This window comes from Centrocercus urophasianus, unplaced genomic scaffold, assembly GCF_019232065.1.
Source record: "Centrocercus urophasianus isolate 14NV4802_14NV808 unplaced genomic scaffold, USGS_Curo_1.0 seq_9, whole genome shotgun sequence".
Lineage (NCBI taxonomy): Eukaryota > Metazoa > Chordata > Aves > Galliformes > Phasianidae > Centrocercus > Centrocercus urophasianus.
In genome coordinates, this window is record NW_024885532.1 from 16,707,526 (window position 1) to 16,730,462 (window position 22,937).

The 22,937-nt window shown below is 34.3% G+C and overlaps 1 protein-coding gene across 2 annotated transcripts in view; it reads right to left on the minus strand.

Annotated features, from left to right (window-relative positions):
* TDRD3 (tudor domain containing 3) overlaps positions 1–22,937 on the minus strand; it is a 98,439-nt gene that overhangs the window by 19,441 nt on the left and 56,061 nt on the right. For both annotated transcript variants that reach the window (XM_042838817.1, XM_042838818.1), the window contains 7 exons: positions 17,987–18,058; positions 17,257–17,406; positions 16,436–16,576; positions 13,145–13,301; positions 12,668–12,793; positions 3,099–3,937; positions 1,107–1,232 (listed from right to left, as the gene is read on the minus strand). In XM_042838817.1, coding sequence (XP_042694751.1) covers positions 1,107–1,232; positions 3,099–3,937; positions 12,668–12,793; positions 13,145–13,301; positions 16,436–16,576; positions 17,257–17,406; positions 17,987–18,058 — 1,611 coding nt within the window. The remainder of the gene's footprint in view (positions 1–1,106; positions 1,233–3,098; positions 3,938–12,667; positions 12,794–13,144; positions 13,302–16,435; positions 16,577–17,256; positions 17,407–17,986; positions 18,059–22,937) is intronic.

Here is a 22,937-nt window from a genome sequence, read left to right on the forward strand (position 1 = left end):
TCCTCCCTTCCTTCCTTCCCATTTTTTGTGGGACTGGGGTGGGGGGGGAGGGCAGAGGCCTGCCGCCCCTGTCACGGACATAGATTGATCTGGTCAACTCCGTGACACACTGTATCACTGCAACTCAACTAATGGGGATAGAAAGAAAAAAAATTAGTAATAATTTCCAGAGACTGAAATGCATCAGCTCAGAAGTGCTTCAGAGACCTTTCTAAATACAAAAAGGCCATCTCAGAGGCCATAAGGGCATCTGAGAGTTACAAGCAACAACATAAATTAGAAGACCACTGGCAGAAAATATTAGTTGACTGTTAGCAGCCTCTGCAACAGTACTAACATGGCTATGTGACCCAGAAGAAAGAAATGAAAAAAAAGCACTGTCAACTCATCATTAAGGAACCAAAGCACAAATACGTGCATCTATCACGAGTAAACAGCAAGTGACTGCAATCCTGTTTTGCTTGCTTTTTAAACCAAAACATACTTCTATGATATTCAAAAATAAAGCCCCATGAAATTCAGCTACCATAAGGCTAATACACTCTAAATCTTCTACAGCAGACTTCAAGGCATAAACTTCCCCCTTAATATTCACCAAAGAATTAGCTGGGAAAAAAAAAATAAAATCATGATACAAAATAAAATGATTCAAAGGGATGTATTGGTTAAGCCATACACTCACATGCAGTATAAGCCCTCAGGATATATATTTTAAACACTGCTTACTAACCTTCACAGAAGAAAATACAGTGGACATGAAAGAAAACAATAATAATCTGAGTTTAATCGAGTCAGTGCACCTTTTAGAGAGAAAATATGCTGACAGGTCAAGCTGACCTGTTTAGCTGACAGGTTAGTTAAAGTACTCATTTTAAAATAATACTAAATTTATTACATATAAAGAACACTAAGTGATAATACACTTAGGATCATTAAGTGGATTCATACAGATAACTAAAAGTTTTTGCTTGTGTATTCACTTCTTAACTATTTTTCTATATGTGCAATTACCAGTCTTTGTAGGAGTAGGCATTCATTTGCCAAGTTATGAATTTTGGTATAGGCTATGTAATTCATATCTTTGTATACAATTTGTTATCACATACCCAGGTGTCTGCATGAATCGGCCTGATGTTGCTGAGAAGCACCTCTTCATAATTTCCATAGTCAGAGAACTTAACAACTGCAGTCATTCCAGAAGAATGGAGAGCTTCAACTTCCGCCCGGTAGAACTTAAAAGAGAAATTTTTGAAGGTCAAAAAATACTACCTGATGTGCCACAGTTTGAAAACAGTCTCTTCATTTTTACTCTCCTCCCCATTCTTTTTCTTGGTCAGCATTAAATTTTCAGTAAAATTTGTAGCAGATAACTGTATATTAAACTTTCACGTGTCCCATGACTGAAAGGTTGTGGCTGTATGTATTTACAATACTCACTGAAAATATATGCTACTTAGGACATTAGACTGAACATTTAAAAGATCTGTTTTCAAATACAAATTAATCATTAACACAAATGATGTTATATATAAGAAATACTAATGCAAGACTTTCTTTTTAATTATTATTACTGTTTAAATATATGCCAGATAGGCACTTACTTGCACATCTAATACGTAACTATTTCTCCACATACTAAAATATGATCGTTCAAAAATTCTTCCTTTCTTCAACACTTTCTTTCTCTCACTTATGCAAAGAAATCGACTGTTTCTGCAGATGTTTTTCTTATTGAATGCAAATAAATCGTTATCACATAACATGATTAAAACTCAAAACCGTATTTTATCATTCTATTTTAAAATTATCCTAGATGCAAGCAGCAGCATTTGTTGTAGCTATTAAAAAAACAACCATCATTGAAACACGCTGAATACTTTCCAGGCAGCAGTGTTATATTTGCTTATTTTGCAAGTTTTATGCTTTTTAGAATTTCAGCAACACATAGTGACATAAAGTGCTTCTCAAGACAGGAAATAATTCCTCAATATGCCATTACATTTCAAACAAATCCATCTATCCAAGGTATATATTCATACTTAAGCTCCAACTCGCTACATGTTGCTGCTATCAAAAAATTTGCATGACTTTTCTCAGTCAAATAAAAGAGAGAAATAAAGTGATGCTGCTGAGCTAACAGTATCTACATCCTGTTAAAAAAAAAAAAAAAAAGGAAAAAGGAAAAAAAAACTTTAATAGCATAAAATTAAATAAAAAAAATTGACAGAAATGAATGGAATAAAACCTACGCAAAAAACAGTAATATTTCAGGTCACCAGAAAGGGTCAAAAACCTGAAGAAACAACTAAGAAGTGCACAAAGAATGCCTGAAGAGAAGACAACCTTTTTTTTTTTTTTTTCTTTCTGTAAAGCAGAGGAGGAGGAGATAAAAAGAAAGTCTCTTGTCATAAAAAAAATCTTATTAATTGGAAGAGAGAGTACTTAAGCTTTGAAAAAAATCAGTAAAATAGAACTGTCATGCATCACACTTCATTTGCTCCACAACTCCTTCAGCTAACAAACTAATATTGATAATAAAAATCAATAAAAATAAAAATAATAAAAATCAAAGGAATTTCTTTTAAACAGTTCCATCCCTGCAGACTCTGGTCCTTTCTTGTACTAGTGAAGACTGCACAATATCTTATTCTAGTAAAAGGCATTACACATCTATAGTTAGAGACCACTCTGGATAACACAGCATCCTGGGCTTATTCCTTAGAAAGTAACAGGGGCACTTAGACCCATATTAATTCCTTCAAATTTTAAACACTTACATGAAATATGTTTCAGTTAGGAGCCTGTTTTTCCCGTATGAGAGACATTGTCAAGGTGATCTGAGTCACATACTTTCAAGAAATCAATACAATCTACATATCTCCTTTTAAAACAAACAAACAAAAACCGTCTCCTCAACCCCCCAGAGAACTCCCCCCAAAAAACAAAACAACAGTAGAACAAGAAGCCATCCACGAAGCACAGTATACACCTATGAACAAAGCCCTCTGTCTTTGTGCTGGTGTGCTAAGTCACCCTCAAGTACATAGGAAAGCATCAAAACTTTAATTTGAATTACTCGATATTTGGCAAACACATACCTTGTTGTCTTCCCAATAAAGAGCAAAACATTCATCCCCAGGTCTCCAGGTTTTTCCATACTCTGCATGAATTGATGGTTCTATTATTTTCTCTGGTTTGATGGGCCCAGATCTCCTTTTGGGTGCAGAGTTGTAATACAAAATCTTGTCATCATAAGATGGAATCACAGTAGGTCCTGACAATTTGATTGGCCCTACTCGTCTTCCTTTTTGATGATGTTCTGTATCTCCATTCGGTACAGAATTAAAATGATCAGTTCTACCAGGGTTTTGGAAATCATTATTCACACCAAAATGTTGCTCACTTTTTACCATAAAGGTTTCATTACTTATTGTTCGTGCTTTCCTATCACAAAAATTTTCAGAATTGTGTATTTGATTTTCCCTTTTCCCACGTTTCTGGTTATTATTGTCTGTAGTATCTTGAACAGCAGAGTTCTCCTTGAATTCTGTGAAAGACACCCCTTTTCCTATTCTGTTTTGTATATTGTTATCCCTTTTTTTAAAGGAAATATCACTCTGGTGAGCAGCTATGGGATAACTCAAATCCTTTGGCCTATCATTTCTAGGATAATGTCTGTCACTTTTAATTTTGTCCTCTGTCCAATGTTCTAAAGAGTTGTGCCTTTCAGGACCTCTGTTTCTTGGTAATCCCCCACTTTCCAAAGCCTGCCTTGAATTCTGAATATCTCTTTGAAAACGAGGGGGCTTCTCATTCCTTGGTTGTCTCATGTCATTGCGAGAAATATGCCTTGAATGATTTTCTTTGATGCCATTCTGTTCTGTATTCATAACTTTGGGCTGTACTTGATGTGGTGGTTGAAATTGTAATTTTGGTTCTATAAAAGAGAAAAAAATATGATTTTATATATATATATAATATATATAATATAGAAACAGTGGATCAGATCCTAAATGATAAAGCAACAGTATTACTCACAAAAGCAAGTAGCATTTACTTCTCAGATAAATAAATTGGAACTGTCCTTTTAAGTTTAGCAGATATTTGAATTGCAATTACTGGTTAATAGAAAACATACACATTTGTCTTGGTGGTACTTAAATTAGTTATTATTAAATGAGTAACAATCATTTAAGAAAGACAAATAGAATTCTGATGTGAAGAAAGGAACAGGCAGGAAAATTAGGAGAGAAAAAAGGAATAGCTATTATCTGAAAATTTTAATTCAGTAAAAATAAATTGCTAACAGCTGTTCAGCATTAACATAAAGGCAAGAAACAGAATCGATAAAATGAACTAGAGCTAATGGGAATAGCAAAAATGTCCATAATTCTGAAGACCGTGATCAATGAGCCATAGCAGGAATTATTCAAGTGCAACCATTTGAGTCAGAACTTTAACTGACGTTAAGTGGAACAAAGTTATCACGGATCTAATGGAAAGGAGTAGATTTTCTATTGCACTGTGGGGCTAGAGAAGATCACGGAGTTCTGTAGAACTTACTGTGGTTTTTTTAATTTTATTTTCAGGCAAATGTGAAATGTTTTAACTTTTTATGAAAGATTTAAGGGAAAAGCCAAAGGAGGTTGTAGAGTAAGATGAATCTAAGAGGAATAAGCACAAGAAACAAATGAGCTGAAACATGACATTTGTGACAGAAAAGGCTCTTACTGATACCACAGAATTTCATTTCAAAATTAGTGATATTAAGGGAAATGATCTCTGGGCAAAGACTTAAGAATAATACTAGAGAGCAAGAAAAACTCTGCCAAGGAAATGTTTATAAACCTTTGTATTTGTTCAGCACATCCTTTTGTCATGCACCTTCTGCAGAGAACAAGCATTCCCGTGAGCAAAGCAGTAACTGAGTTAGGTGGGATGCTCACATCTGGTGTAAGTGGAGGCAAAAGTCCACAGGACAGCAATGTTATATAGCACCATTCAAACCACTACAGAAGTATTGTCTGTAATTATGGAATGCATAGCTGAAGAAAAAAAACGATAAATGAGTTTGCTCAGAAAAGTGAAAAAGCAGTCTGGAAAGAGGTTTTCAATCAGATACTACAAAAATGCAATCCACACAGCTAACATTGCTAGCTGATGGATAACATACAGGTAATTACATTTTATAAATATCTATTAGGAAAGCAAATTTTGATAGCTCTCTACATAGCAAAAAAGACTTATTACGCAACAATTAAACAGTTAGAAATTGAGTGTAGAAAAATCAGTTTAGATATTAAAGGCTTTTTTTTTTTTTTTTTTTTTTAAATGCTGGTCTTTAATTGTTGAAGCAATTAACCTTGGAATAGAATAATTTCACCTCCTTTACATCCAAGCTGCACTTTCAAATCTATATTTCAGTCAAAGCCTAGCTGTTGGTGCAAGAAACAGAGACTATAGCCTGTGACTTGCTCCCACCTCCCGAGTTCTTTTAAAAAGACTACCTAGACGTGCCACCTCTCACTTGCTTTTTCTGTGATCCCATTTTTTTTTGCGATTTGTTGCTCGGGAGATTCATTTTAACAGCAAGAGCATGAAACATTCACCAGAAGCTCAGCATGTTCATCTGGAAGGCTAAAGAGGCAGTTCTGCACAATCTGAAACTGAAGATATCTGGGTTTGGGTCAATGATGTGATCAAAAATATCATTATGTTTATCACCAACTCTCCTACCTAATAATTTAAAAAAAAAAAAAAAAAAAAAAAAAAAAACAACAGTAGTTGTTAAATTTAAACTTTCTCGAATCTTTCAAAAGTGTCTGAAAGTTTTTTCTGAGTTTGGATTTTGAGAAGATAGAAGCAACAGGTTGTTCTCAGACCCTAAGAACCAAAGAGAGATACAGAAGGAAAACATGCCTGGTCCTTAGCAATTTTATATTCTTCCTTAAATAAGTCAGAGCTCTTGATACTATTTGTTCTCTGAAAGTTCCTGTGCTTACATATTTAAGCTCGCAAAGATGGATGAACTGTTTCTTGTAACCAAAGAAAAACAAGAAGATTAATAGAAAAATCCTTGTGTTCAGTAGCAGAAATAAATGAAGTGCAAGCAAAGGAAGACAATTTCCAGAAACTTTGTCAACTATTTCTGTTATCTCTCACAGTCAGAAGGCTTCTCAGTACAACCCAAACTGAAGCTACTTATTTTCAACACAAATATTTTCAAAAGATGGCATCAACCATTCATAGGTAAAAATAAATAATACCTAAACCTGCAGTATTAAACTGTTGTGGTTCTTCTTGGTTTGTTGTTTTTTTCTTTAGAATTCTTTGCATTTCACTTAAATGATGAAATATTATGTTTAACGATTAAGGAATTAGTAGCTCATGCAAGAGACTAACCCATAATACTTTTGACAGCACTAATTACTTAGAAGTAAAAAAAAAAAATAAAATATTTCAGTAACTGAAAAAATAAGAAAAGCCCACAAGATAGAATGGTAAAAAGACTAACACACCGTATTTTAACTTGTGTTTGTTAAATAACTAAGCAAATAGAAAACTATTTTAACTTACACATATTTTTCCACTTCGTCAGAATTAAATTAGAGAAAACCTACCAAAACAATGACAACAAATTGAGCAACTGGTTTGTAGTATCTCAGAACGTCATAGGAGGAAAGGATCATAAAAACCATCTAGCTCCAATCTCTCTGCCATAGACAGGGTTGCCACCCTCTAGATCAGGCTGCCCTGGACACCATTCGACTTGGCCTTGAAATACCTCCATGGATGGGGCATCCACAACTTCTCTCAGCAATCTGTTTTAGTGCCTCACCACACCCCTGTCCCCACCCCCCCTTCTTCTAGTTTAAAACTGTTTTCCTTGTCTTAGTACTACCTGGCCATTTATCTGTTCACAAACAGAAGGACCTAGCTTAGTAATTGCAGATTCAGAAGTGATTTTAGAAGTTCTCAATAATGAGTAGTAATGAGGTTTCAGACAGAATTAGAAAAACTAAAGCATGGAAAGATGCACATAGAAAAGCAAATCAGTGCTCTCTGTGACAGCGCTCTTCTCTATAGATCAAATGAACTATTTCAGAAGAAAAAGTGATGCTGCAAAGAATTAAAAAAAAAAATAATAATCTATCCCAGTTCAGAAGAATTGCTTTCTGTTTTTTCTTCTGTGTGGACACTGAATCATTTAGGAGAAATTAATATCTGCTTGAAGAGTACAGAAGCCTAACACTTGTGATGATGATAAACATGGCATCCCAGGTAGGTAACTATGTGCTTGGTCATATGCTCCATTATACAACTATATATAAAACTTTGTTTCTAACCAAAATGTGTCTCTCAACATCTAAAAAGAAAAAAACTGGCATTTTAGAGACCATATCAGACAGCAACATGCCAGAAATTCTGCAGAAGAATTAAACTTCTTTATTCAGTGGAAGTTGTATGATGTCCTAGGTAAATGCAGAAAAACCTGCCTGCCTGGGCCTTCCACAGTACAGCTGCTTATTAGAAAAACCAATTACGAGATCTTATTATCTTGGTGATACGATGTTATGTATTTAGTTGTTTCTAGTAGTTCCCCTAATGTGCATTCTACCACCACTACCTTTTTAATACTAAGGATTAGATACAAGTCTCTACTGGTAACTTACAGGACCAGATGAAATGAAAAAGCTGCTGGTAATACATACACCATTTTCTGCAAACACTTGGACACACATTTCATGAAGAAAAAATTCAAAGGGGTAAGTATAATCACTGTAGGTATACTGTGACATTGCAAACACTGAACGCTCGTGTCACCTAAGCTTGAATGGGCATGGCAATATTTCACCTTGAAAGGAGATTAAGGCAGTAATATTTAAAAATTTAAATGAATTAATTTTCAATGACAACAGAGGCATGAAAATGGCAGAATAGTAGCATTTTCAGTAAATGGTTTTCTAATAAGTGAATTCAGATTGCATGGGTTTTCTTAAACTTAGCAAAGAAATCTGAGATTTCTGAGAGAGAAAAGCCACCTGCAATTTAGTATAAGCTTAGGTATTTCTTGGAAAGTCCATTTGAAGGGCAGTCTGCAAGATAAACTGAAGTCTGGTATAAGAACCAAGGCATGCCCCTACGGAACTGACACATTCAGTAAGGAAAATAAAAAATGATTCAATGAAACTAAGCTGTCTAAAGCCTGCTGACTTCCAAATAACAGGAAGTACAATTATATTTACTATTGTTTCTGTAGAATGAAAAAAGGAGTTTTCTATTTAAAAAAAAAAAAAAAACAAAACAAAACCCTAAAGAATATTTTCAGCTCTTCAAAACTGATAATGAGAGAATGTTTTTTTGTGGATTTTGTTTTTGTTTCTTTTTTTGCTTTCAGAAAGCACAACTCAAGAAAAGCACACCAAATTACACACTGATCATTCAGGGAACACAAAAAAAAAGTTTAAAAAAACAAGGAATCTGAGTGTCACATCACAAAACGTGTCATATTTTTGGACAACTGAGCCTGAAGTCTTTATAACTTTATGTAGAACACCACTTTTCTTCTTATGACATTTATGAAAACTTTTTATCTTTCGTTAAGAGGGGAAAAATTGCACAAAGCAAACTGTATTTAGGTTTATAGTTTCCATTTATGTGTTTTAAACTGAAATAGATCTGCTACTATAACAATTGTTTTCTAATGAAAAAACACCACGCTTTAATACACTACAGTATATTGGCTACACGCACACTAAACCAAAAGAATCATAAAACTCCTGCTAAGCAAACACTCACCACACACCAGCAATATCATTTTAAAAGAAGCAATTCAATTCTTTCATGGTTCTTAGTAAACTACTATTACTTACTGTTAAATTAGTAACAACAAGAAAGGCATATATCCCACAGGGATTATTTTTGATTATTTTTCCTTTAAATGCCGTACAGCCACACATAAGAGAATTCTCTCAATATCTAAACCTCTCTCTAATCTCTTAGATAAGATATCCAAGAACATATCCAAGAAAAATCAATGTGTGCAATGCAAGAGGAAAAAGCACTACCACTGCTCCATTTTTATTCACTGCAGAAATCTACTTCATTTTTGTTCAATAAAATGAGCTGCCAAAAGATAGATCTCAAACCTATTTTTTTATATATGCTTATGAAAATACAATTTCGAAATTACTACTTGAACACGATTTTACAAAATTTGATCTGCTCATGCAGAATGCTTCTCTATTTGAAAGGGATTTTCTTCCAAGATTTTAAATTTCTGGAAAATAAGGTGAAGAGGCACGATACAAATGCTCCATCTACCACTAATCGAGTCTAATAAACAAAGTCTTAAGACTGTGGATACATTCCATAAATGAACTATAAACAACACAAGAAAAGCAACTCCAATATATATTTTTTCTCATTTTCTACTATTTCTGTAAGAACTAGGACCAAGTAAAATATAAACCAATAATTAACTACTTAAAAACACTTAATTTATAGGGAGAAAAAGATGCTGATATAATGAAACTCACACAGGAACAACCATAACATGATAATATATATTTGCTATTAAAAGAACTATAAACTGTTGCAATTATTAAGTGAATGCTTTTCTGCTAATAGCTAAACTGCAGCACATCAAAAATGTTTGGTGAACTCTGACATGGCTCACAGTCCATATAACTGTACCTTCCTAGCAAGAGACCTCTGGATTTGCTAGTAATTTCACTGACTCCTAAGCTCACCTGCTGACAACACATCTTCTTTGACAAAATGAGTGTCCTCTCTTTCCTGCTGACCCCTCCTTGAATGAAAAACATTTTCTGTGCAGTTTCAAAGACTGAATTTCTAAACTTCTCTGCATTTTTTTTCATTTGAATAAGCTGAAACTTTATTGCTAAGGACTTCCAGAACTATTGGAACATATTAAAGCAAAACATAACTCTGCACATGCAAGTAGTGACTGTACATGTTCAGCTTCAAAACCAACTAGCAAAAATAATGATCAGGGAAAAAATGCTATGCTTTTAAAGGAATCAGATAGTTTTAATAATTCCAACAGAAAACTGAGGTCTCAATGCCCTGACCCACTCTACACAGCTTCATGTTTTCATTTCTAACTCAGTAATGACTCTGAGACACAAGTACACAATATTAAGCAACTAACTGTAAATTAATTGTTTCATTTTTGTAACAACAACAAAAAAAGACACTTATACACGATAACAAAAATTAACACATTCAACAAGACATCTCTGGCATCATTTGAAATTTCCTGCATACCTGTAACAGCCAACAATTTCAACCTTTTCACCAAAAATTTAACATCAGTGCCCCCAAACCCATTTGTATACATTTGTTATAAATTATAATTATACATTTACTATGATTAAATGTATACACACATATACAGACACACACCTACATATATATCTATATACTTTCAGAAGTCAATGACATAAACTAGTGCTTTATAAATTCCTATTTTCCTCCCATATTTAAGCAATTTCTCTGTTCCAATTCAAATCAAACATTCACAAAGGGTCCCTGTGTAAGATTAGATTACTTTTCAAGTATTGTCATTACACAGTTATTTGCACTTCCATCACAATCTCTGCGAATTGTGTGTCATGTCTTTTTAGGCAGAGCTCACACCTGGCAAGAAATTACTGGAGATACTGGTGAAAAACAGCAGTACGTCCTTTTCAAAATGGGCAATACATAACACTGCATTGAATGAAACGCTTCTAAATCTGTGAAATAACAAACCAGAACTCCAGACAGAAAAGTCTCAGTAGTGGTGAAGAACAAGCTAGTTGTATCAGTCTTGAAGGCTGATTTACCCTGAATATACACGTATTCTTCTGTCCATCCTGATTTTTCTATACTCTCATTTTTTAGCAACACAAATGCCTCTGCCAACTTCCGCACAATTCTAGCAGTCTTTAATAGATTAAGAAAGCTTTGTTTGCACACACTTAATTTTCAGTTAATATTTGTAATTTACAGCCTGAATCTTACAGAAAAAAAAAAACAAACAAACAAACAAAAAAAACACCACTAAGGGCTCCAAATTACAAGTAGATGAAAAGGCAATATAGGAACTCTCTTAATATTATCAATGGCCATTTGGAAGGTCCCTGACAGGCTAAAGCTCTATTTTTTTCGTTTGAATTGGAAACAATTTTATTCTTCAGCTTTACTGTTTAAGTTCTCATACAAGTATTAATTTTTATGAAATGGACATCTCATTTAGAACATTCTGCAGTTTTTTTCCAGTGTTTCTCATATGGGTGCATTATTAGCTATTTCTGAAATTTTAAATCAATTCTGAAACATTACAGCTTGTCAGTAACAGATCTCAAAAGATGGCCTTAAAAAAAAAAAAAAAATGGGCAGCAGAAAAAATGAATTGGGCATTGCAATAGGAAAATAAAACTAATAATTGTTTTCACCATTGAGTTTTTTTTTGTTTTTTTTTTTTTTTTTAAAACTTCTTTTGTTCAGTTCACGCCACTTTTCAGCGCAACACTTCTTTTTTAATTATATCCAGTGAAAGTACACAAAGTATTATTAAGAAACAACGGAGACTATTTGGGAACTCAGTTTGAAATTATTATATATAAATGCTGAGACTCCTTAAATGTACTCACTAGAAAACACCAGTTCATGTAAATTAGTATGACCATTATTTCACTCTTTATTAAAGTGTCATTTTATAGGGAGAAAAAAATTCCAGCTCCACACAAAACTTGACATTAAATAATGGAAACAGATATTTCAATTTCACATTGCCTACTGAAACACTTCCAAGGCAAAATAACAATCTTCTTTTAATACTCAGCTTACTGTGAGTTTTACTTCAATCTCACAGCAGCCTCTAGAGACCTCAGGATGTATAAAGTGTAAACTTTTTTCGTTCTAATGGATCTCTCTGTTAAAACTTCCAAAGTATGAAGTGATTTAGACATAACCAGATGTCTAGATTTGTACAATGCATTCTTTTATTGCTTCTCAAAAAGAAGAGGACATTCAAGTAAAAGCCCACATTTTTTGTGCTAGATCTTAAACATTGTTTGGCTTCTCTCTGTCTAAAATACCACCTCTTTCTCACTCCCTACAGTTATTACACAAGAAAGCTATGAGGAAAAGGCTGTTGAATATATTATAGTAAAATGGGGGTTTGTTTGATTGGCAAATAAGAGAGAATAAAAAACCTACTTAGCTTACTGCTCTTAACTGAGCACCACACAGAATGTGCTGTTTAGAAAGTGAGGCTTAGAAACTGGAAAGAAACTCCTGTTTAGAAACTGGAGTTAGCAGTTTTTCCTTTGAACTACAAGAATGCCCAATAAAGTTGCAAGTGTCTTCATCTAATTATTATTATTAACTGGTATTTATCTAATTAGATTTCCAAATTACTAACCTCTAGGTACTTAAGCATGAAGCTATCAGCTTTTTGACAGCCAAGACAGAAACACAATCAACCACAGTGCAATTTATTTGACCTTTCTTCAAAGAAGAGGAAAAGCTCTCAAGCACTCTTTGTTTTTCTGTTGACTGTGGCCAAACTTATAGAAGCCAGTTTCTAGATAAAGAAGAAAAAAACCACCAACTCCGCCAAATATTGATTCCAGATACTTCAATTTCAATAACTTACCCTCTACAGTTAAAGTACCCATTTTGGATTCTAAGAAATCAAACAGTGTGCTTGGTGCAGACGGTCTGGTATTTCCTAGCTCTTCCTCATCTTCAGGTCTTATACGGCCTCGGCCCTTTCCTTTACCTGTAAACATTAAACAGACCTTTTTCAGGGGTGAGGGAAGAGGGAAAAAAAAAATAACCAAACATTTTTTCATTATTAGACTTAAATTACAACAATTTTGTACTCTGTTAAAAAAAATCTATTGCAATAGAGATATTTTCCATGTAAGGTGATTTCAAATCCAGAAATACTGTAAAGGGGAAAATACACAGAGGCCTTCTCTAAGTATTCTCTCTCAGGTTTACAATGCATTTTAACTTGTTAAAAAATGTAGATTTACTTTACTTAAGTTATATACATTACTAATACATGGTAAATAAATTCTTTTGCTCCTGAACATTTCGTTTTAAGGCTCATCTTTGCAAGTTGTACCTCTAGGTGGTGGTCCCTGAAGGGGCTTTTGTTTACTGCTGTTCAGAAGAAAATTTAATGCTGCCTCTAGGTTGTTACTGTTATCCATAAGTGCCTGTCTTGCTGCTTCTTTACTGAAGCCCATCTCAGTTATGTGTTTTAGAGCCTTTTCATCAACCTGTAATAAAAACAAATAATCATAAGCTACCACAGACTATAAAACCACCAGATATTACTTTAACCTTTCATTAATAATTGCATTGATGATAAACATTTTAGATTAACATATGGCATTCATAGACAAGTTCTCTTTTAGTTCTAAACAACTAGACAGTAGAGACTTCTTTTTCGAATTATTTTTGCATAACTTGATTTTTTTTTTTGTTCTAATAGTAAGCAGTTTCAAGCAGAAATTCCTCTTTTCTACCTCTTTCTTCATTGTGCAGTGGAACAATCTGACAGACTATAACATACTTCCTCTTCAACGAAAAATAAAAGGACTCTGAGTAGTATTAATGTAGTCTTCATTTCTCTTTGAACCCTTTCACAGCATTTATAAACAACACCAAAAGTGGTTACACATTTCTTAAAACAAGGAGAAGATGTTATCTGAAAAGGTTTCAGTAGAAACAAAAAATACAACCTCCCTCTTCTGAACTGTACATAGTATGATCAGAAAAAGGCCAAGCAAGAATCACAGACTGTGCTTAAAGGCCTCAGCTGGGACTGCCTCTTTTAGTGCTGACATGCATTAAAATGGAGCCAGGTTTTCTGCCTTTCCTCATCCCACACCCAACCCAAATGATGCCAATTATCTATCTACTACAACAGCATTACTAAAACTTCCCCTGAAGTCTCTATCCATTCACTTTCTGTTCAGCTACACTATATGCTCTGGGACAAGAGCTATAAGCAGATCTCCTATCTGGGCAGTGGCATCAAACTGGTGTCCATGGCTATTGCTTCAGTTCAGAGAGTTAAGTAAGCCAGGAGATACAGCAACTCTAAGAACTTCAAAAACTGTAATTTGAAACCCAAAAATCACTGTAATGAGCAAGACATTCTTATGTTAACTGCTTTCATGCTCTTAATTTCACTTAATTTCAAAATTTAACAGTATTCTTCAACTTAATGTCCACAGATTGAATACCATTTAAAACATATTCAAAATCCAGTGGCACTGAAACACGACGTGAATGCCTATATGAGATCATCAATGCACTTGAATTCAATTTTCAGTTGCCCAAATAAAATCTTACTAAGGCAGTATAATGGTTCTTCATCTGAGCCATCTGCTGAGATTTCTGTGCATGACAACAAGGATCCAACACAAAAAATTGCTGCTTTCTACTGCCTCAGCAAGCTGCTTCACACTTCTCCCTCTTGAAGATATATAGCTGCTTTGAATCAGGAGAGAAATTTCAGCTTGTTCTATATCATTGCCTTTCACTGGTGGGAATCCAGTTCATGACAGTTATGTTCATCAAAGACTAGCAAGAAGTGAGGGCTCATATGTACACTACTAGTACTCTAAGCAATGGATTAAAAAAAAAAAATAAATTTTGTCAAAACCTGAAACCCAAAGGAAAAGAAATTTCTCAGATACGAAGACTGAAAAATGAAGGAATATCCAGACTACCTTTGGACATCAAAAACTTTCCCTTTAACTCATTTACATAGCACAGATATTGCTGGTTCTCTCATAAAGAACTGGAATGGAAAAGATACACCCTACAAGTCTGCACAATCTATTGTCTGTCTGCACAGAAATAGGAGAAACCACTATTTTGTGTCTTTTTCTGTGACACGGTGTTTCAACTTTCTCCTAAGGCAACACACTGGACAGATGGAATAAATACATTTACTCTTTCTATATTTACATGCAAATTAACTACATGCATAAACATTCAAATCAACTCCATATCACAGTCCTACAAACAACCAAAAAAAGACCTCTTATCTGCTGCTAAAATCATCATTTACAACTGAAGGAGGCTGTCTAGACTTGGTAGGTTCATATTCCTTTAAACAGCAAAGTACATTAACTGACATTTAGCTTGAAAAAACTGGAAGTACTGCCATTTTACAGTACATTGTAAAACAAATCCCCTGCAGATCATAGAAAAATAGAAAGTAAGTACTGCCCAACTTAAATGGAAGAAGGCCACTGGCGGTTTTTTTTCCTTTGCTTTTAAAGTCTACTATGTAGATATAGCTGTCAGTAATGACAAAGGATATATTAAATAGAAGGATGATTAAAAGACCCTTTAACATCCATGTTTGTACAATTCTACATATAAGTCTTAATGGATCTGTATATTTTTCAGCATAGTGCTGAAGATAGCACTGCTGGAAGCTCTCCAAGTTGTAAGGAGATAGCACCTATCTGACAATCAAAATTAAAATAATCACTTACTGTTCTTAGATGTCTTCTAACTGTTAAATCTTTGGTAAAAGTAAAGCAAGGTGGAAGACATTTCAGCTATTTATTGTTGAATCTACAGTCATTTACAGTCAATATTTTAATACTGGTTCACTGAATTATTAAGTAGTGAAATCAATTTCAGTCAGCCTGCTTTCATAATTTAAATCATATTCATTAATTGTTATTGTGTACTTGGGATTAACTCTCCCACTTACATCAAATTCATAGATTGCTAAAGCAAGTGAAACATACTTCAGTGACTCATCTTATACCCAATTAATTCAGTGCAGCAATGTTAAAAAATTCTTCTCAGTAAGCACGAAATTATGAAATGCTCTGAAAGTGATTGCTTGGAATTCTGAAGTACAATTCAGATTCTCCAATGGTAACTCTTTTTACTCAAAGCATTATTTGCAACTACGTCAACATTGCATAGAAGTATCACAACAAAAGTATTTCTATTTCAGCACTTTCAGTGTCACAAGTACAATTTTGTTTTCTCAATGTCAAATGAATGGTTTAAAATTCTTAATATAAATATTAATTCAGAAGTTACAATGATATTTCATTTGATGCACTGAAATCAAAGGATGAAAGTCGTCTTGCCTACCATGAATTAATAACTGTTGATGTGAAAGAATAGTGAGCTTATTTGAAGAACAAAATTAAAACAAGATTGTAATGACCTATACAATACAAAGAACTACTTTTCTTTTGTGATGACATGAAAAGAACATTAAAACTTCACAAAAATCACATTGAATCTCAACTACATCAGAAGGACACAAAAGGAAAGCTCTTATTCTTCAGGGTTTTTTGGTTTAATTTTTGTTATTTTTGCTTTTTAATAACAGAGTTTATGGTTCTATTTAAATCTTACACCTTACCAGTTCTCTGTAGACACCTTCATTTTTTCCCTCAGGTTTTGTTATCTTCTCTTTCTGGAAAAGTTCCCTGTTTCGATTCCCTCCAGCACTTACACTAAGATTACTTCTGCTGTTACCACCACCTCCTCCGAATGTCTTGGTCTTTAGATGAGCACAAAAATAACATTTTAGCAAATGGAACTCAGGAAAATAAGCCTTAATATTTAGCTATTACAAGAAGAGTAGGACATTTGATGCAGCTGTATTTGTAACAGTTATACTTTGCACCAACAAGTAAAGCTCTGATCTACACACATACACCAAAAAGATTAATTTATTAGGTAGGACTTCTTGATTATTACCTGACGCCTAATTGAGGCTCTCAAAAGTGTACATAATTCTAGTTTTTTATGAGTTATCAAGCAAATCATAAAAAAAAAAATCATAATTTCTATATCCTGAAATAGAAAGCTACAGGCAGGCAGAAAAATCTGGCACATTCCATCAGGTGGAACAGAGAAAATCACAGGATTTTCAGAACCGGAAAAAGCAAATCAGTTTCAGAAACCTGTTTAATTTTCTTAGTTTATATATATATTTTTAATAGAGGTAGCAAAATAAAAATCATATCTACAATAAAAAATTATGATACATTTGTTATTTTTATTCAAATAAAAACATACTTAGCAATCTGAAAAGGTTCAGTTTTTGGCTCATTCTTAAAGACATACATGAACAGAATTTTAAGAAGGCAAGCAAAGTACTAGTCTGAGGAGACAAATACTGAAAATAACAAGAAAAGATCAATTACACAAAGCAAAATGCTACAAATGCATTCTAACCTCCTTGCTCTTCGCTACTTCTGCGATGGCAGCTGTTCTTTGTTTTTCAAATTCATCGTTGTCAGCAACAGGTTTTGCAGTATTTGTCACTTGCAGAGTCTTTCTGCGATCAAGCTCTCTGCTATCCACTTGCATGTGAGATGCACATTTCTGACAACACAAAGTAAGGCTTTAATTAACTCTTATCTACTCCCACTTGCAAATAAATAAACAAACCCAAAGCATTATTCCGCTAAAGTAGTACAACTTAAGAAAAAGAACACAACTGTGGACATCTAGCTGCCTTTGCCAGTGTTACTCATCCACCAGAGATGCCAAAAAGAATGACTTTCATACTTTCAACATATTTCATGATACAGCTAATATGATTCTTGTAAGTACCTTTGTCGTTTAAGGGTATTTGTTGGTGTTTCCAAGATACTGTAGTAAGAGTCAAAGATCCCGTAAACCAAACAAAATTTTTAGGTTTGAAACTGTCAATTTATATTTAATATTTTTCTTTCAAAGTGTCAGGATTGAAACCTATATCTCCTCTTCTCCTCTCCCTTTAAACAAGATTTTTTATTTATTTATTTTAATTCAGATCATCACAATATGAGGTATCTTGATAGCCTTTATCTAAATGGAACTAGCTCTCTCTATCCTATCTCCTAATACAGATTGTTCCATTAAACATCATCATGGCTATAACTTGTATGCCATCCCCAAATTACAAAAAAATATACTCTACCTGCCCAAAAGGCAAAAAAGGGGGAGGGCCACCTTCTGTTCCAATATTACTCCTACTGTGTTTTGCTAAACTCTGTAAAAAAAAAAAAAAGTTGTTGATTAAGAAACTGCAAACAAAAATATTATTTGATAGATATCAGCATTGCAGAAAACACATAAAATGTCCAAGACAAATATTTTAAGCATGACAAATAAAATATTTTACATTTAAAATCCTAGGGCAGTTCACGTAAGAATGTAGAAGGCTGGATGAGGGGCACAGAGAAGAAGAAAACACTCAAAACTGCAGAATCATCAAAGCAATAGATACAGCAAATGCAGAAAATTGAGTTTTATCCCAATTCTACAACAATAGAGCAAGGCAGTACACAAATAGGTAGCAGATTTTTTTATATGTATTTACAGCACCAGACATTTGCTTCTACAGGAAGCCATAAATACAAAGTTTTATCAGGTTTAAATAGGCTTCATACAAAGTGAGCCTAGGGAAGAGGAAGGTCTTACTGACTTTATCAAGGTACACAAGTACCTGAAAGGAGAGTGTGAATAAGACTTCAGGCTCTTCTCAGCATTGCCCACTAACAGGACAAGAGGCAATGGGCACAGAGTAAAACCCAGGACGAGCTGTATTATGTGAAGGTGACTGAACACCAGTACAAGTTGTCCAGAGAGGCAGTGGAGTCTTCCTCCTTGAAGACCATAAGTTGACCTAGCATCAACGTAGTCCTCAGCAACCTGCTCTGGGTGCCCCTGCTTGAGCCAGGGATTGGATCATGTGACCAATCTCCAGAGGTCCCCGATAACCTCAAACGTTCTGTTTACATTTAGGTTCATCAATTATACAAATACTGAAAAGGATTAGTTAGCATACTACAACAACTCTGGATGCCAGGTAATTATAAGGGCTTGGGCTATATATCCACTCCCAGAAAAATACCTTGTTTTGTCATTCTTGGAAACAGAATACTGTGGCAGCTGCATATTTCCTATGGCATTATGAAAATTACAGTACATATGCTGAACTGATCAGTTCTTTAGATACCCAAAACCGTAACAGTTAGCATAATCATTACTGATATTTAGTATCTGCAGTATAGAAATGATATAAATAGCTAGTCAGAATTGGTAACTCAGACTTGAAAAACAACAAGAAAAGCATTCTCAAATAAAATAAATTACTAATAACTACTAATACCAAAACAAAAAAAAAAAAAAAAAAAAAAAAAAAAAAAAAAAGATAAGACTAATTTAAAACATCTGCTCATAGTTGATGCAAAATTCTTTTGGGCTTTATTGTTGTTCTTTTGTTTTTTGAACAAGCATCCTCCTATTTCATTATATTGGCTCATGACATCAGAGGCAGATGGATGCTGGTGATGTAACAGTAGAGAATGAACCTTCTCACCAATATTCCATTACATTTTGTGGCCACGTGACAGATGATGGCTAAGGGGCAGCCTGACTGAATGGTGTCTGACATGGAAGTGCGTATGAAGCAAAGGTGTATTACTGAATTCCTCTACGAGGAAAAATTTGCACCCACTAATATTCATTCAGCAATGCATTCATTCACCAATGTTTATGGAGAGCAAACAGCAAATGATAAACACAGTGAGGTGGTGGGTGCTGAATTTCAGCACTGGCAATAGCAATAAGAAAGACAAGACATGCTCTGCAAGGCCACAGAGATTTCACACAAACATGGCATGAAGGCTCTTCTTCATCACTGGTGAAAATGTGTAGCTAATGATGGTGACTATGCTGAAAAATAGTGTTTTGTAGATGAGAATTTGCTCTATCAACCAGTGTTATTGCTCTTCGTACTTCTTGTAGTTTCCAGGGAAATAAATAGGAGGCATTATTTTCAGAGCAATATATGTATTTCAGAATTAGAAAAAAAAAGATAGATCCTTAATGCTGTTAAAATGTCTTAAAATTTTATTTCCTATATTGCATCTATTTATTTTTTGGGTTTTTTTTTTTTTGCTGCTGTTTGATTTTGTTCTTAAACACTGGGACAGTTGTGCATGATTACATGGATCACTTAATACTTCAATACTCCGTACTGGCAAAGACTTCCTCAAAAAAAAAAAAAAAAAAAGAAAAACAACTTTTCTTCAATATAATCTTATGTAAAATTTATTTGCCTCCATCATGTGAGAACTGCAGTATAAATGTCACTGTATTTTAAGCCCTTATACTATTATTATACTATCAGGGAATTTCTTAAAACATGTAAAATATTATTTTAGCTAATGTTGTGCTACACTCAGGCTTTTTGGTCCACTCTTTTGAGGTAAGCTACTTTTATTCCAGAAGCAAACTATGTTTTTTAAGTCATCCATGATCATTTACTGAATCCAAGGCAAAAAATAAATAATAAAATTCTTTCCCTTTTTTTCCTGGAGAAAAAAAAAAAAAAAAAAAAAAAAAAAGAGAGAGAGAAAAAAGAAAAAAGAAAGAACTTGATAAACTATTCAATGAATTATTCAAAGAAAGCACTTACGAGTGCAGAAAGCATAAAATTCTAATGCTTCAGCACCAATTGGTTCACTTAAAGTGCTCTCTTTGAATTACAAGCAAACCAATGGCTGATGACTGCAGTAAACTCCTCAGCTATTAACTATAGCTGCACAGTACAACAGCCATTTCATGGGCACGGTAAAGCAAAAAAGAACCTTCACAGCCAAGCTCCTATTTGTGTGCCTGAGCACACATCTAGCATTTCAGTCAGGATTCATTTCACCCAGCTCTTTACAGCATCTAAAAATGTAAATGTCTACATCTGAGTTAGTGACATTAGGTTCTTTTCAGAAGCAAAGATGGCAAATGGGATCTTCTAAGGGATTGTGTCATTCCTCACATGCATCACACCTTAAAACCTGCCTGATCCTCCCTACTGACTGTAAAATGAGTCTAAATCCAATAGACTCATTATAGACATCATCTGAGGTTAGCCTAATGAATGCTATCCTTACAGCATAAGCCACCCAAAGCCTGGCTCTATAGTAAGTGTGCTAATCCGTGAAGCCACTGGTGCCAAAGCAATACCAAAGGAGAAAAAAACCCAACAACAACAAAACAAACAAACAAACACGATAACCAGAAAACTGGGAGCACTATGCAAAGATTATTGAATTGCATTCTCATCAAAATATATCCATAGCATACTGTCTTCACTACAACTAAATTTCTAGGCAAGAACTACCTTACAATAAAGTTGAACACTACAAAGACTATCACCCTTATTCCACTTGAAGTACATTACATTGTTTGGTAACACTGCATTAATTCCATGTATGCTATACTTACAGTGTAAATATTCTACTACTAAAACCTGATTCCTCCCCAGAGTAATTACCAATGTCATATCGAATTAAACAAAATAGTAATTCATCTATGCATCTAGAGACTGACAGACAGGTACCAGGGCAAAAATTTAATTTTGGACAAACAACTTTAATCGTAATATGTAAAAATATTTGACTTAAAAGCACAAATTTTTAAAACAAGTATAAAATCAACTTATTCCATCTTCTACACGAGAAGACCAATTAGCACTGATCAGGCGCACTGGAAAGAAAGAACTGGCTTCAAAAAAGTAATTTGCAATAGCTTCCTGACTTCCCATTCAAACACAGTTCAGTATTTCATGACTGGCATGATTAGGACTGGCAATGTGCTTATTCAAATATCTTTAACAGTTGACAGTCTTGCTATTTGTCAGTCACTCTTTTTTTGTAAAGCTTCCAGAACAGAAAACATCAAGCTCACGTGTAAACTACTACTGAAGTAGCATCTGGCTTCTATAGACTTGTTTCAGACCTATCTATCTAGTTGTCAGTCCGGATATAGACCTGGAACTAAGAGCTCCAGTGGCAATGCTTCAGCTGTCCAAACTGATTTCTTGTCGCCCACAGCTTTGCTGCTGATATGGTAACATTCTCACTGCATTCCTGACAACGCACCATGAGTTGTTTAGCTAGAAAAATAAATGGCAAACTCTCTAAAGTTCCCTGAAGAGGGGAAGGAGAGACGGAGGTGCCAATCTCTGCTCCCGGGGAACCACTGCCATGACCTTTGGGAATGGCACAAAGTTATGCCAGGAGAGGTTCACTGGATATTAGGAAAAATGTATTTACCACAAGGGTAATCAAACAATGGTACAGGCTTCCTCTCCTAGAGAGGTGGTTGATTCCCCATGCCTGTCAGCGTTCAAGAGACATCTGGATAATACTCTCAATAATACACTACAACTTTTTTAGCCCTGAAGTGGTCAGGCAGTTGGACTGGTTGTTCTTTGTAGGTCCCTTTCAACTATTCCACTTGAACTGCAAAAATGAAAACAGAGAACTAAAAGGATAGCAATAGGGAATAATTAAGTTACCGCACTGTATCTAATAACAACAGCAACAAAAGTAATTAAAAACAAACTCTTTAAAACATTCCCAATTTTACTGGCTTTATGCAATAGCAAATGCTGAAAAACTTGCTTTAGTCAGCAGCATGGTTATAAAACAGTTTGCTTTCTCGTAAACAGAAAGCATTCCATAGTTATTTCTTGACATTCACCTCAAAAGCAAATTAGTATTTAGAGTACAATATTTCTTTGTGGAAACACAGGTAGAATAAATATGAAAACAGACCTTCCAAAATGCCACTAGCGAAACAAACATGGAAATAAGACTGTTCAAAACATTGTTAACAAAGTTAGTTGATTCTATTGACTCTTCTCTTTCCAATTAGCTAGTATTTTTAATAATGTATTAGTTCAGCGTGCCCCTTACCTTCTACTCAACAACCTTAAAACTCAATGTTTTGGGGTTTGTTTTTTGTTTGGTTGGTTGATTTTTTTTAATCTGAAGAGAGAATTCATAAGATTTGTACTACATATGAATAAAAAAGACAAGATGAGATGGTTCTGTTGCTGGTTCCAGAACCTTCTCTTTAGT